At 34.1% G+C, this 16106-nt stretch overlaps 1 protein-coding gene across 3 annotated transcripts in view; it reads right to left on the reverse strand.

The window, feature by feature from the left end:
• CAMSAP2 (calmodulin regulated spectrin associated protein family member 2) overlaps positions 1 to 16106 on the reverse strand; it is an 89052-nt gene that overhangs the window by 27585 nt on the left and 45361 nt on the right. For 2 of the 3 annotated variants that reach the window (XM_074832710.1, XM_074832711.1), the window contains exons 4-7: positions 15728 to 15811; positions 9080 to 9112; positions 4783 to 4924; positions 2283 to 2422 (exon numbers count right to left, since the gene is read on the reverse strand). In XM_074832710.1, the coding sequence (XP_074688811.1) occupies positions 2283 to 2422; positions 4783 to 4924; positions 9080 to 9112; positions 15728 to 15811 (399 nt within the window). The remainder of the gene's footprint in view (positions 1 to 2282; positions 2423 to 4782; positions 4925 to 9079; positions 9113 to 15727; positions 15812 to 16106) is intronic. The other variant, XM_074832712.1, reaches the window with a different exon arrangement.

A 16106-nucleotide genomic window follows, 5' to 3' on the forward strand; every position in this document is an offset into this window, starting at 1 on the left:
TTGATTTAACATAACAGGACAGTGCAGCATGCCCAGTAAAGAACGTAAGGTACTCTGTGCTTGATCACATCAAAATAAAGAGGCTCTGCTCCCTTTCTTCTCAAAGACTAGCATGAAGTCAGGATGCCTAGTGTAGTTTCTAGGATCACACAAGGCACAGCACGGTCATTCCAAAAACTCAGCTGTAATTTTTTTCTTGAGTCTTTTCCCAGTAAATATCAGCAGTTTGGTTCTTTCTATTCTGTCTGTCACCACTATGAATACAACAGACTTTTAACCAAAAGCATAGTGCCACCTACTGTGCAGTATAAGTCACCCTGAAAACAAATAGAATTTTTTGCTGATTAAAGACACCTGAAACAAAGAACCATGATTCTATAAATCCTAAAACTTGATACTGCATAAATTTTGTAGACTGAGATAAATGTGACTAATCAGTTTAATTCAATGTGTAATATTTAAAATATCCATTTACAATACAAGTTTTATCAAAGTGACAATAAAATTCTTTGGAGAATATATACATTTATTAAAACTTACTCTAACCTGATGCACTTGAAAACTAAGAATGAGCTCCTTTAACTGTGAATTTATTTTGAAAGCAAATTAATTCTTAACACTGGAAAAACAGAGTTTATAGCACTAGCCAAAGTTTCCGTGCCAAGTTTTAGTAGAAAAACTTGGCAGCCTTCCTTTGTAGCATTTACATCTAAATAAGTATCCACACCACAGCAACTTGTAAAAACATGATCACAAAAGGGCTTTCTCAGTTCTAGAAATACTCTAAATCTTTGAAAGAACTCTAAATCCCCTCTAAAAACGGTGTTCAGAAACGGCAAAATTACTGAGTCTGTAACATTTTAAAAGTGTAAAGTCTGATGCATTGGGATATTGACAAAATATTTAATATAGTTACTTTTTAAAAATTTAAGCTCCATAGTGCATACTGGCTTGAGAAATAATTAAAACCATTACTATAAAGCCCAGTATTATTAATTGCCATGAATGAAACCTAAGAATAACAAATTCCATTTATTCCATGTATTTATAAGCAGATAGGAACAATCAAAACGCACTGAAGGAGTCTAATCAAGATCACTGAATTTCCAGCGGATCCAGTGGGACCATATGTTGGGAATCTACAGACAAGAGAGACTGCAATGCAGAAGACTTTTTAGATGTATGTAGGTGGATTACTGTACCAGAAATTTTAAAACACCAAAAGCTGATTGAAAGCAGTCACCTTGCAACTTTGCATATGCAAATAAAACAACAACAGCTAAGTAGTCTAGACATAAGTCCTACTGCCCTTACTCACCCTAGCAGCTCATTGCTTATTTTAAAAGGATTGGGTTCAATCCTACAGGAGACAACAAAGCTGTGTGCAAGCTCTGGCCTCTGTGACTCAGCTTGTGAGATTGTTATAAAGATCATAAAAAGCAGTGAAATGACCCAGATATTTAGAAACCAATTACATCCCATTCTGTAATGCATATGCTGACTCCATAAAAATAATATTTCATTCCCTAAAGGCAGGCCAATGAGAATCTTAAGCAAAGAGTGTTTTAGATAGATGAAAGTCTTCGAGAAACAAGAAGATTGAAGTTACTATTAGGCAAGAAATAATTTGATTACTCCTTGTCTTTCCACATAGGATTAAAAAATTATAGAACAAGCAAAACATCTTTTTTCCTCTTTCTAAAAGAGCAAAATCTTAGAGTGACTGAAAATGCTTAATTGCTTATTCAGACAACTGTATTTGTTGGGACTGTGTTCCTGCTTCTGTTCTGGACATAAAACCATTAGATTTTTCAATGAAATTAACTCAGAAGTTTTCACTTTACAGAAGTGAAAAAGCTTTAAGGCTAAAACCCATAAAATTATTGTGTACACAGAAATGAGTAAGAAGGGTGCGTAATAATTCCATAAACAACTTTTCAATATTTTGTCCTTGTGTTAAAGACTTAATAAATTTAAACTAATGCAGATCACTATTACATTTTAACAGAAATATCATGGATTACATGCTTTAACTTACAATTAATTAATAAGAAACAAGCTGAAGCGTGAAACAGCTTCGCCCAAAACCAAAAGTTTTTATAAATACGTTCACAAGTGCTTTTCTTAGAATACTTTGAAATTACAAGAACATAACTGCCAAAAGGTGGTGGTTTTTACAAGCTGCTGAAATTTTCATATAGCAGCAGACTAAAAAAGACTAACTATATCATCAGCAAAACAGTCCTGTGGACACTGCTTGCATTTTTATTTAATTAATTTACCTTTACTGAAGAAGCTGCATAGAGCATATCCTCAAGACTGAAATGGCAACACTGATTAAGGTATTCTTGACAAAATTCTTGAATTAGCTGTAGATTATACAGGCTGTCAGCCAAAGACATTGTCTCCTTCAAACAAATATCTAAGAAGGAAGAATAGAAACAAAGATTAGATATAGTTACAGATTTGCAAAACAGTGCTTTTTGCTTTGCTGGACTCTGGAGCATTTCTGGATAAATTCAGACTTGATTTTTTTTCTCCCCAGGAGGCTTTTATTTTTCTATTTTAGAAAGTTAAGAAATGATGGCTCTACATTTTATCTTTGCAGTATACATCTTTAGACATTTTTGTAAACATGAATTTTGTTTTTTCACTAGAGTAGGAATGTATCATGTATTAACCAATGTGAAGATGTTATGAGCTTTCAGCATCATGCAGCTGTGAAAAAAGCAAACATGATGCTAAAATATATCAGAAAATTTATTTCCAGTGGTGACAGAGAAGCACTGTACAAAGCAGTAACAAGATGTCCAGTCTGGATTTCTGTGTACAATTACAACAATCCATATTCAAGAAAGACGAGCTGAAACCAGACTAGTTGCAGAGGAAGACTATTGAGGATAATGAGAATAAAAATCCACTTCAGAAGGGGAGTCTGAAAAGGCTTGGTTCAGTAGCCTGGGCAAAACTATAGAATGAAAATATATCAAGAAGGTAGACACCAGATTAGGAAAAACTGTTCAATCCAAAGGACACTGCTAGAAGAACAACAAAGGCACCTAGACAGGCTACAAGCACATTTAGCTAGAAAACAGGATTTAAAACCATATAAAAAAAAAAATGGAGCTCTGCAACAGTGGGTAAAAAGAATACAGATTTTGAAGAGCTAGACAGTTTTAAGATAGAACATGATCAATTCATGAAAAGGATTATGTAATTTCATACAATAGCCAATTTCTTGACTCACAGACATAGGGAGTCCTTTCTAGTCCTGTATTCCTTGAAGGAAACCTAGATTTGAAAGTTAAATGAAGTCTTAATGAGAAAAAACAATCTATTTCAGACTACAGAGAACTCTAGATTAGTGGTTTTTTCTTTTCTGTCAATGCATTTTTAAGCATTTTTGCATATGCATTTTTGTTACGTGCCTTCCTCAGTTCCAATACAGAACTAAATCTCAGTGAAATTTAACATGTGGCATAAGTTATGTTATTTAAATACAGGGAAGATGGGCAAAGTCTTTTTAAAGTGCTTCTAGTTGCTTCAGAGTACTTTTAAATCTACTTCTGAGAATGACACACATATTTATATATCTTTAGGGAAAATGATGTCAGGACACCTAACAAGAACATTACAACTGAAGTTCCAAAGATGTCATATGGTTTGTCTTGTTTAAAGTCAGATGCTGGAGAAATCTGCTGATAAGTACATATGTGGTCACATATGTAGGTATACAAGATCTTTTGGACTGTCTGTATTCTCAGTCATGCAAAAACAGTGAGAAGGAACTAGGTGTTACCCCCCATTCAACACTAACCAAGTTTTAACTTTTCCTGAATTGCATACAATAGTATATATTTGGCTGCAACATTTATGTAAATCGAAAGTTGTATTTTTCAAAATTCACAAGACGAAGACTGGTGAATGCAAGCATCTTAGAGTCTTTCATCTTCAACGCCTACTCAGCTGCAAGCTTCCTATAAAGTGGTTGTGTATATGAATTCCAGATTTCAGTCTTTAGCAAGCTTTATACTCTTGTTCGTATTCCTGGATTTCTCAGGATGCTTCTGTATAAGCATTCCCACGACATCAAAGGTATCATGGACAGAACATAGGCAGTAAATGATGGGTGTTAGCTGCCAAGATATTTTACAACTACATAAGGCTCTTAGTTGCCAATAGGAAGATAGGACTTTAACCAGGCCACTGAGCAAAAGAACAAGATCAAGCTGCTCATCATGACAGACAATTGCTGTTATAGAACAGCACATGACACCAATACATTTTAGACTATATATTTTTGTTTACTTGATAAATGATATAGGTAACTATCAGGTGAACTAAAAGCCCAGAACACTGAGCAACTATTTGCCATGCAGTGCAGCTATGCAGAGCTTGATGAGCTCTAACCTCTTCCATGTTTTATACGTCTAACTGCTCAGATTCACAAGAAAGCACTTAGGCAGCTTCAAGAATAAGAGTTTTCCAGGTGGTTTCAAGTTTCATAGCACAAATGTGCTGCCACAGTCAGACTCGTAATAATATATCTTAGTATGTTTATCTTAGTGATAAAGTAAAAGCACGCACAACACAGAAGGATGTCTTGGTTTCTTTTATTTAAATGTAAAAATAAATAGGTGCAACGTTAATATTAAACCCACCACACTCAAATTAGTCTCCTTGTATATCATATTTAAGCACTTCCCTTTACACAGTTATCAAACACAGGCATTTAAACTTTATGGACTTATGTTTACAACCTGAGAGATGTGTTACACATACCCTCCAGTTTGACAATATCTGGACAGTAGAAGTGGATCAGGGCTGCAAGAGCACAACCATCTGTACCATCTTTCAGCAGATTCTCCACCAATGGAATGCAGGGCAGCTGTTTAAGCAATGTTTGCTCCTTTCTGTAACGAGCCTACAATACAGAATGAAGAAATTTAGAGAGACAAAGGCTCTGAAACATATGAAGAAACAGACTCATACTCATTTCACTCTTCTAGTGAAAAAGCAGTATTCAGTGAGTAGCTGAATACTCTCAGTGTTAAATTTCTTAAAACTATTCATGTATGCCCCCATTTTGAATGGCATAAATAATACCTAAAAGGAACCTACAATGCTAATATTGAACCTTTCCTTCAAAACTACCAAACTTTGATTATCTTTGTACAGCACGCTGAATTAAAAAACATCATATACTTTAATTAACATACAACACTCATTGTTACACAATCAGAAATGATCTGTGTATAAACATAATGAGACAAATCCTCAGCTGGTGTAACTTCAGTTTACTGGCAAGTCAAATGACTCTGTGAAGTTAACACACCTAAGAAGCTTCCCCAAAATCTCATTCATATAACTGAGTTAACGACAAATTCAGAAACAGAGAAATCTGTATTTCATCAACTCCATTTTTATTACTAGCATGTCTCACTATAAGCAGTCATACACATAGAGGAGCATTAATGGTCAAGTGTTACGACCATGCAGTGGCCCAGTTATAGAAGGAAACATTTTGAAAAACAACCCTGTGTGTAAAGAGATCATTAGTTCAGAATACCAAGGTAGTATTTATCTGCAGTGAATATATTTTCCATGGGTTTGGTTTTTTTGTGCGGGAAGAGGGGGGCTTACTTATAAAAACGGTATTCATTCTTAGTTTCTTTTCACTTCTTCCTGGGAAAACAGATGGAGGTAGAAGAAAGTGATACAGATTTTAATTTCTTAATATTATTTACTACGACTTATTTCAAAACAGTACTGAAGGATTACTTTTCTATTCATACCATTGAGCTACTTATGATGCCAAGAGTGTTTTGAGTTAACTTTACACTGTTTTCATTCATCTATAGGTACTAAACTGGAAGTCTCCCCATAGGGACTCAGCAGTCTTTGTGGATGTTAGTCTTCCCAATAAAGCTGAAGCTGACAGTTCCCATCTCCTACTCTCCACTTTAGCTGTGCTGGAGCAATTGCTGATGGGGCTTCCTGGTAAGACCACTGATTGACCTATGTCATCTTTCTCCTCCTTTGTTTCTGCAGCAAATGAGTGGGCAGGGCTGGAGGTTTTATGGGTGGGGTGGGAAACATTTAAGCTAGCTTTGCTGGCAAAAAAGTTTGTGGAACCACAGACTAACCCTGAAGGCTGTACTTACTGTCACTGGATTTCTGTCAAGAATCACATGGGATTATCTTTAGTGAATGTCAGTGTCCTCTAACTGGCCCAAGAAGTATGAGTCTAATCTGGCAACAGCAGACACATCAGTTCTAGAAATATAAAGGGCTTGCATTTGGCCCAGAGAACTTATACTTTAACCAATTAATATTTAAAAAAACCCCAAGAGTTAGTTTTTATTTCATAATTGAGTAGTTCTGGTATTTGTGTGTCAAGTATACTGTATAATAATGAAAATGCCATTTTTGCATGCTACAGGAAATAATTACTAACACCAAAAAACCCAATCATGTTAGTGTTTCATGCAGTATTAATATTCTAATACTCCCTACTATTTCTAATGGAAATAGTCCAATTATGCTTGCAGTGAAAGTTCATTGTTTTCTACTCTATGGCAATCTAGTTACCCACTTCGATGAAAATCCTGAAAGTTTCAAATACCATGTTAATGTGTCCATATACTTCCCCTTCAAAATGACTGAAATTAAGTCTATGAAACATTACAATTTAATTATGAAATAATGATAAAAGATACAAGATAGAGACAGAGTCTAATATCATGGTCCAACAAGCCCTGTGTAATTTATATATTCTTTTAAATAGCATCTTATTTAATGGAGTATTCAGAAATATTTAAAATGGGTAATACAGTGGCCTTGCACAGTAAATTCTGTGAAAAAGTCTACTGTCACTTTAACGATGCCTTCACTGGCCTTATGAGCAGTGCCTGCAGATGCTGGAAATGGTGTCATATAATTGAAGTGGACCTAGGAAGAGCACTTAATTCATTGTAGAGAGTATGCCATGCATGTTACTTCAGGAAAAATAAACTTATATAACCTGATATGCTAGGTTCATTAGGTATAACAGACATAGTGTTTCAATTTGGTTGAAAGATAAAAGAAACTATACTGAAAAATAAAAGACACTGGTAATTGCACTGCATTTTTAATAAACTTCCACTTGAAGAAACTCATCAGTTGGAATGTTTGCTACTAAATATGGATGCAATAATGCAGAAGATGAACTTCTACATTTATTATAAAGCTCTAGTGCTAATTTAAACATAAATGCTAATACAGGCATCTTGTTTCTGAGATCCTAAACCAGCCTGATTTAGCATCTTTGAGCTTATCCCACTTAAACAAATCTACGTATAGTTGAGACACTTGCATATAAACAAGGTCAGCTGAAGATGAACCAACAGCATATCAACTACTCTGGCATAAGAGCTCACCTGTATTCCAAGTTAATCATTAATTACGAACCCTCTTATTCATTTACCACATAGCAGATAACATGTTACAAATTTACCTCTCTGAGAAAGTTTTCAGCTGCCTATATGCTCAGGAATAACTATCTCGCTGTGAAACACTTGTTCTATGTAAAGGGAAGAGATCAGAAGACTGGTTGAACTGTTAGAGTAGCTTGAGCCACTGCCTTCCTACTATACTATCAATAGCACTTGGATTTCAACTGTATCTCAACTAACAAGCTCAAAGTAACATAAATACTAGTTCAAGTTGTTCATGGACAATTGGCAGGCAAATTGGAGTTAGCTTTTCAAAAGTCTTAATATTTTGGTTTTGAATATCATTTTTATGCAATGGAAAAAATAATCAGTAAACTAACATCTTAGGCAAAAAACAGAACAAAAACATATTCTGAAACTGCTTTGAAGTAGTTACCTTATTTTGTAGAAATGAGACAAAAAAATGAGCTTAAATTTCTGATCATAGACAGTCCTTTTTTATTATTATTCCCTCCATTTAATTACGCTGTTTTAATTCCAAAACAAAATTAAAGGACTATGCTGGGGAGAGCAGTGTGTATGTGTGTGTCACAACTCTAATAGATAGCATTATAGGGAAAATGCCCATATAGTATAAACTGTTATGAATCTGTATACTGCTTAGTCTGCTGAAGACAGTACTTTTAAACTGGTTTTCCAGACACCAAGTAACTTCTGTTGTTGCCTACATGCAACTGCCTTGTTATTTTTAAATCTCTTTGCAATGCATGAACAATCTTTTACTAGTTATGACAACAAATATCTGGGGGACTGCTGAATCAGTTATTTGGTAATCCTTAGTCCAAAGATAGATCAGAATTAGTTCTTTGGAATTCAGACCAGAAGCATGCAATTCCACATATACCTAAACAGCTGTCTATTTTATTCCCAGCCAAACCTGTTGCAGAATAAACAATCTGAATGCATTTCAAACGTGAATTACTATGGGATAGAGGAGAGTAATGATAATCCCAAGGTGACTCAGCACAGAGAAAACAAACTTTATTATTATTGAAGACCTGAACAGTTACTTTTTATGGTTTTTAGGGAAAATATAATCTCACTAAAAGTAGACTACTTTAGGTTACTTTGTGTGGGGTGAGATTAATGACGAGATTAAGATTTACCTAAATCAGATGAAAAATCAGGGAATTCTAGACAAATGGTGTAATAATTGCATATTGTTAAATAAATCAGAAAATTTCAGAATCCATATAGCATCAACAACCAAAAACTATTACTGCAAGTCTCTTTTAAAAATAGTCAGTATCAAATAGCATGTTTACTGAAAGTTTATAAAAAAGTAGTTTGCAAGAAACCTGATCATGTGACACTAGTTAATAACAACTAGCACTGCCTTATACAAACCCATAGAGAACCTGACTGTTTGAAAAGTAATTCCTTATCTAGCATGTTATTTTACACCTTTTGCACAAATTACCTTTCAAAATAAGCTTCTGTATTATGCACACCTTTGCAGAGCAATCTCTTATAAAATTATCTTGTAGACATAAATGAAATGAATGATTAGACCAGCATGACATGGACAAAGCCATTCCCAAAATAAGCTATTTGATCAAAGTGAAGCAGTTGGGCAAACTTACAGGAACCAGCTTCCAAAACCATTTGGTAGGAGACTTCAGAGGAAGCAGTAGGGAAAAAGAATAAAAGCAAAAAGCAAAGAAAAAAAAGGAACAATTTATCAATTTCATAAATTACTTTTACAAAGCAATTTTAACATTCTCAGTTTTGTATAACAGTGAATTGTAATTTAATGGTAAGCATTAGTGCACTGTAGCCTCTGCGTATTGAACTAATTAGCAGAAATAACACTGGAGAAGTATGACTGCAGTCTTTGTAGATCAACATTATGATTTTCCCACATGAGCAGAAAATATTGTCAGATCAATGCAGTTTTATTTAATGCTTTCACACATCTAATTGTACCCTACATATGCAATCTGACTGAAGAATTCATTTGAGACTTGAAGTCATGATATCACAAGTATCAAAATGAACTCCAGCAGCACATATGGGGAAGCAGGGAAGCTAAAGCAATGAAGAAGAGGTATAAACACACTGTATATGGTACAACCAATTGCAGTGAAGTTTGCATTAGTTACTTCAAGCAAACAGTTATGTTTATAACATTTAACAATATTTTTAAACAATCATATGACAGTTTTCAGAACAACAAGAGATGCAGGCAATTATAGTTTTGCAATGACAAATCACATTAGCATCAGCTGCATGATGTGCAATGACCTGAAATGAAGATGGAGTTTTGGCTACTGGCAGAGAAATGATCAGCACTGATACATACAATTCTAAACTCATACTTGATCAAAAAATACAACACCAAATTGTAAAGAAGAAGTTTTACAAATATAAAATTTGACCTAAAAGCTTAATCCTAAACACAATGAAGTCAGTGAATTTTTCTGTAACTCTAGACGTTAGTCTGGCATAATACTTCTACTATTAAGAAAAAGAAATCATCATGTAGCAGTATTAAAAATACACACACAAAACTTCACCACTCTACTGATTTCATTGTAGAAATTTAAAAAAAAAAATAAAATCAAAACAATTACTGAAGTGCAAGGAAGTTTTCTGGGTTTTTTTTAATGAAGTGGAATATTTTCCGGAAATGGTGAAAAAGCAGTTTTACAACTGCTGTGGAAAAAACTGCTAACAGAAGCCGCTTATTTTATGTAGTTGATAAAACACTGTGCTTCTATAAAACCCTTAGAATAACTGTAGTGATGAAACAAAGCTTTTTATATAAAAAAGCTATTGCACATGAAAGGGTGTACATTAGTAACATGATCATTCTCTACATTCTTCTCCTTCACTTAACTGGACTGTTAGAGTGGAGAATCCCAAAGTCACTTAGAAGAAATGAACTACAAGATGCATGATTATGTGTGGCTCTGGACATTTCAGTCACTAAAGCACTTTCCATAGGGTTCAGCTTCTCTTCACCTGACTAAAATATAATCAATGTATGGAAAAGTACGTGAATTTGGAAACACTATCTTGATTTTCAAATGCAATCAGGAATTCTAAACCTTATCATAAAAAAAAGCTTTAGGTAAATGGACTGAGATCAGATCTGAGCTGCCTATCCTTCTACTTAACACTGATAGGAACATTCTTTGATTTCTCAAGGTGAAGTGTTTTTCAGACTTGGACTCAAGAGGTCCATTGAGATCTATTTAATGATAGGCCGAAGAGCTCCTCTTTGAAAAAAGCACACATTGGTCTCAATTCCAAAGAATAGCTCTCTGTAGCAGTACAAACTGAACTCAAAACTAGCAATCCAATATATATTTTTATTTGTCTACTTAGCTGAAACTACTGGTTGAGACAACTATCAACTCGCTTCAAGAGGCTGAAAGACTGAAGATGATTAAGTTAAAATTCAAACGTACTGTAAAATTTATAAATATACACTTCGTAAAGGCACTTAAAGAGAAGAGATAAAGAAAAGCAGAAATCTCTTGGACAACATAATGGGAATTCAATGGCTGTTGAATTGGCACTTCGTATCATCAGAAATATCCTTTTTTCCCCTGGAACTTACTAAAAATCAGTCACTACAAAAATAAATTTAGCAGAGAATCCTAACTGACTTCTCCCCATGTTAAAAAAAAAACAAAACACCAAAAAAACAAACAGAAAGATCCCAAACAACCACAAAAACCAAAAGAACAAAACAGTCCCTCAGGTTGATGGCTTATAGTCTTACAAGAAGATTGTTTAATCCCCCCAACAAAAAGTTTTAAACATGACTACGATAAATTTAACTCAGTCTAAATGCATCCTATGGTGCCAAAAAATGGTAGTCATGCCCTTCATTAAGTACTTGTTTCTGCTGTCTTCCTTGCACCATCATTTGTGTTCATGCAGCTGTGCGTTAATTGCATTAATTGGATCACGAAGCTGACCCTGCTGCAAACTTTTCTTCTTGACAGGTTAGCTTTTGCTAGCAGTGTGGATTTATGACACATTAAATTGAAAGTAGAACTATGCTGTTAGTGTTTTACCTTCACACAAAAAGTTGCACTGTTTAAACCAATTTTAAAAAACGTTTAAAGAATTCAGGTCTTTGGATGAATACTCTTGCATTTGTTTCTCTCATAGGATTTACATTGATTTGGCTTAAATCTGCTAAGACTGATTCAACCTAAATCACAAAAGCAGACAGAAAAATAACAGGTTTTTGAGAAAGCTTTGACTACAGTAGTAGTAAACAGTAGTTTAACCAGTGCAACTGTACATACAGAATATATTATTTGATGGAAGCCTGAAAACCAAAGTTATTTCATAAAGCAGAACTTGAAATCCTAATTCTGAAAGGAGATGCAGAGACTCTACCAGAAAAGGACGAGGTTACCACAAATCACCGGCTGATCAAGATCCACAGAGGGCTACCTGGAACTAAAAACCATATATGCTCCTTCCTCTCATCTTCTACAGGAAGCTAGCAGCAGAAGAAAGTGAAGGAAAACAAAAGCAATCTCATAATCTGTTAATACTGGTTTTATCTGTCCAGAAATGGAAAACACCTGTATCTTATCAGTGGTATCATATATTAATCTGTGTAAATGATGCTTACAATTTTTAGAAATGTAGAGGTTTACTATTTATTGCAAAAAGGTTCACCCCACATTTGTAACAAGATAGTAAGGCAGGCTTGAGGATTATGCTGAAATTATTTTTCACAACTGATAAATTTATGAATTTATCACAGTAGGAAATTATAAAATAATTAAAAAGTCTACTCGTTAATTTTGTTTTACCTTTTAGGTACATAACTTTGCTGCTTCTTGACCAGTAACTAAAACTAAAGAAAAGCTTTCCCTAATGACTGGAATGATCTAGTCTTTTCATGTTTGTTTGCCTATGTCTCTAAATCAGCAGAAGTGACATTCTTAATGTAAATTTAGTTAGGGTTCAAAACCTGACCACACCTTAGAAACCATGTAAGTTAAATATCCAAAGGTGTTTGGCTAGAGCAGAAGGGACATTGCAAAGTTCCTTAAATTTTAGAATGAAATCATCACCTTTTGAACTACTAACTGTATTGGTAACACAGAAAACCTAAATTACAAAACAGAGCCCCAACCTGAGAAGGATGGTGGAAGACAGAAAAGAGGCATAATGAAAAATTCCAGTTCCCCTTCGCAGTAAGTCTTAAAATACAAATAGAAGCAGCAGTTAGGAGTTTAAAAACAAAGACAGAAAATAAACCAATTTAATTCAGACCCTGAGAATTAAGCTACAACAGTAATATGAGCATGGAAAATGTTCTACTTAATATATAGAAGTATAATGTAATTTTTCCATAAAAATGGAAAATTGTGTAATAATATTGCTTTAGTTAATACAAAGGCAGAATTCAATCACCCCCCCTGCCTTTTTTTAATTTAAGAAAATCTACTGATACTAATAACTAAACCCAGGTATAGCATGAAATGAAAAAAAAAAAAAAAAGGTAAACAGAAAATCACTCTAATTAGTACTCAGATAAAAAATAATATACCTATTTCAGCAGTACCCAAACCTGGTACAGGAATTTAGCTACAATTATTGCACAGCTTTGCTGAGATATATGAGGTAGTGTCAATGCAAAGTAACAGGACATGTCACTGATTTTGTGCTATGAAGAAAAGAATGCATGGACTGATGCAATATGGAGACAGATAATGAGGGTAAAACACCTGGGTACCTGTGAATAAATATTAGCATATGCTTGACAGGAGCCACATCATAATTTAACAGAAATTCCCATTGGAAACTCTGACTAACTTGATTTGATGCAATTGATCCATCCAATGGATCTGCATTATAGTTTTCTTTCAATATGATCCGTTAATAAATATAGGCTTTAGTTGTGTTTAATGTGTTTCTAAATCTCAGATGCTGACATGTGCACAAGTACCATTAGCTTTAGCAAAATTAAGTGGAAATTTGGGAAATACTGTGAGGCATATGAGAAAAAGAACGGCTGAGATCTCAGAATAGTAAATTAGTTGAATAGAGCAGTGTTTCTCAAAGAAAACCGGGAGCTAGCAAATCTGAATGAGTTGAAAATATGTTGCTGTCTTCCTACATGCAAAATAAAAAGCTCAGTAATTCAAATTCCTTAAATACTTCAAAATAGAGTGGACTGAATATTTCATATTCTAGACTTATTTTCTAGAAGCAGATTCCATTTTATCATGGTATTCACCAAACTGTTTATGTACAAATGATATTTTGACTCATTATCCAAGTATTTTTGTCCTAATTTCTCTCAGGTACTTAAATGTGAAGGGTGGCTAATTTTCCAATAGCCTTTCTTTAAAAAAAACAATGCAGTAAATTTACTGTCAGAAGAGACATCTAGGGGTCAACTGGAGCCTGAGGTTTTGCCCATGCTGAGATTTTAGCTAACAAATCTACACTAATACAGCTTCCTAGCATGGAATACCTTACTTGACAATGTAATTTATACAGCTGAATCTCATGCTGAGGCAGGTAACATAACATGTACCTGGGATAACAGTATCAAAAATTCAGTGTCTAGAAGAGAAGGCCTTAATTACAAATTTTTTCATGATGTGGCAACCGTAGAATGATTTTGCTATTTTGCAGATGCATTTGTACATTGGCCAACAGAACACAGCTCAGATTGTGTTATAGCTTCACAGTTCATAGGAAAAAACACCATAAAGGCATATACCATTTTAATTTAAATGTTTTATTCCACTGGGTCCATTTATGGGGTCAGAGTTACAGACTATACAAATCTTTCAACGGCTGATTCAAGAATGTTGACATTAAAGGTAAATTATAAACTAATTTACTATTTGCTATTTCTAATATAAAATGCAAGCTATAACATAAGTGAAAATAAGCATTACTGAATTTTTACAAATACAGATAATTTTATGGCCTTGCCCTGTTAATAATTTTCTTTTTGATATATCTTTGTTTACCATATTAAGACTCTCGTGAATTTGGGATTTTAAAAATTATTATCTTTCGAAGTGATCTAAAACACACACAAAACTTCCTACTATTATTTTCAGGAAAAAGAAAAATTGCTAGATGAGAGAGGATCATAAGTTATGTCCCCACTTCCCATTGACTTTGTTTCATCTAAATTTGAGAAGTGAACTTGTCAAGGACATCTTATTCTCCAGATTCCTATGCTATTATCACTACTGAACACAGATAAAATTCTTTGCATTGCGATATCTGCATCAGGGTCACACTACTATTGTAGAAAATACCATTTTCTTTTGCTGAGTCACACACTAACTAATTAGCCTTCATAGTTTCTCTTACTTAAAAAGAAACCACAAGTGCAAGGACATTCATTGCATTCATGCTTTTTGAAGCTAAACTTCTGATCTAGCCAGGTAACCCACAACTCCTTCAGAGTAGCATTGAAAAGGAGATAGCTGCTTACATGAAAACAGACCAGGATGTGACCTCGGATTACAGCCTTGCAGTAGCTAGGAAATCTGTTCTACGTTCAAGTGCAGGGACAACACCAAAGGGTGTTCAAACTGATTACCAATTCCCCAATAATAATTACATCATAATAGGATAAGTGATTTCATTCTAAAGCAAGCAGTTTTACATAACCTGGAACTGTATGCTATCCTTCTGTATCTTGATAGGTATAATGCAACTTAATTAAAATTGAGCGCCACAAACAAAAAGAAAAAATCTTGTTAGGAAAGGAAATCAAACATTATCTGTTTTTAGTGTATATATAACAAAACCTGTAATCAACCAGTATTTTGGATCATAGCCAGAGCAACCCTTCCCATGACACCACACAGATTTCTCTTTCAAGATTCATGCAGTCACAACGAAAAACAAAAATCATGGATAAAAATGTGGTGGTCTTTTTCATATCAGATCTGACTACAGTTTTAATTCATTAATCTTAATAAATTCCATAGGACTAACATAACAGATGTTTCCCAGATGTCAAAGATTTATTTGTCAAAAAGGACGACTGGGAATAAAAAGTGCAACTCTTTTAGTGTTACATTTAAATGCATATTTTCATGGAAATGATAAAACTAATAATAAACCAACTTAACACTAAAAGTTTGATTGCTTTCTTTAACAAGCAGTTAAAAGTTCAGTGTCTGCAAATATATATTTACCTATATATGCTATATGCAAGTAGTTTTTGTTTACAGATAAATGTTTATTGTTTAAAATATTTTAACTCCTACACCTACCTTCTGACCTCCTGCAGATTCTGCACTGTGATGCTCTTTTAGTTTTTGTTCCTGTTCCATTATGTCTTTCAAATGTTCATTTACCTAGAGACAAAATGGTTTATTCAGTGGTCTGTTCTAAGAAACAAGTCATAGAAATTATAAGTTTTCCAAAGGCCTCTAAATCACTACCACTGAGTTAACTGAAAAGATTAAACAAATAATTCAGACTATAGCCCTGAAGCATAATCAGCAAATGTCAGTTTCAGATGCAGACACGGGTCACTAGTTGTTAGCTTTACATTGTACAAACTAACCTGCCCCTTATTATGCTCAATCACATTTGATTAACAGCGTATCCTTGTTACTTGATTTGATTATGCAGTGATGGTTGATCACT

The sequence above is a fragment of the Strix aluco genome, chromosome 8 (genome assembly GCF_031877795.1).
Source record: "Strix aluco isolate bStrAlu1 chromosome 8, bStrAlu1.hap1, whole genome shotgun sequence".
In the NCBI taxonomy this organism is placed as follows: Eukaryota; Metazoa; Chordata; class Aves; order Strigiformes; family Strigidae; genus Strix; species Strix aluco.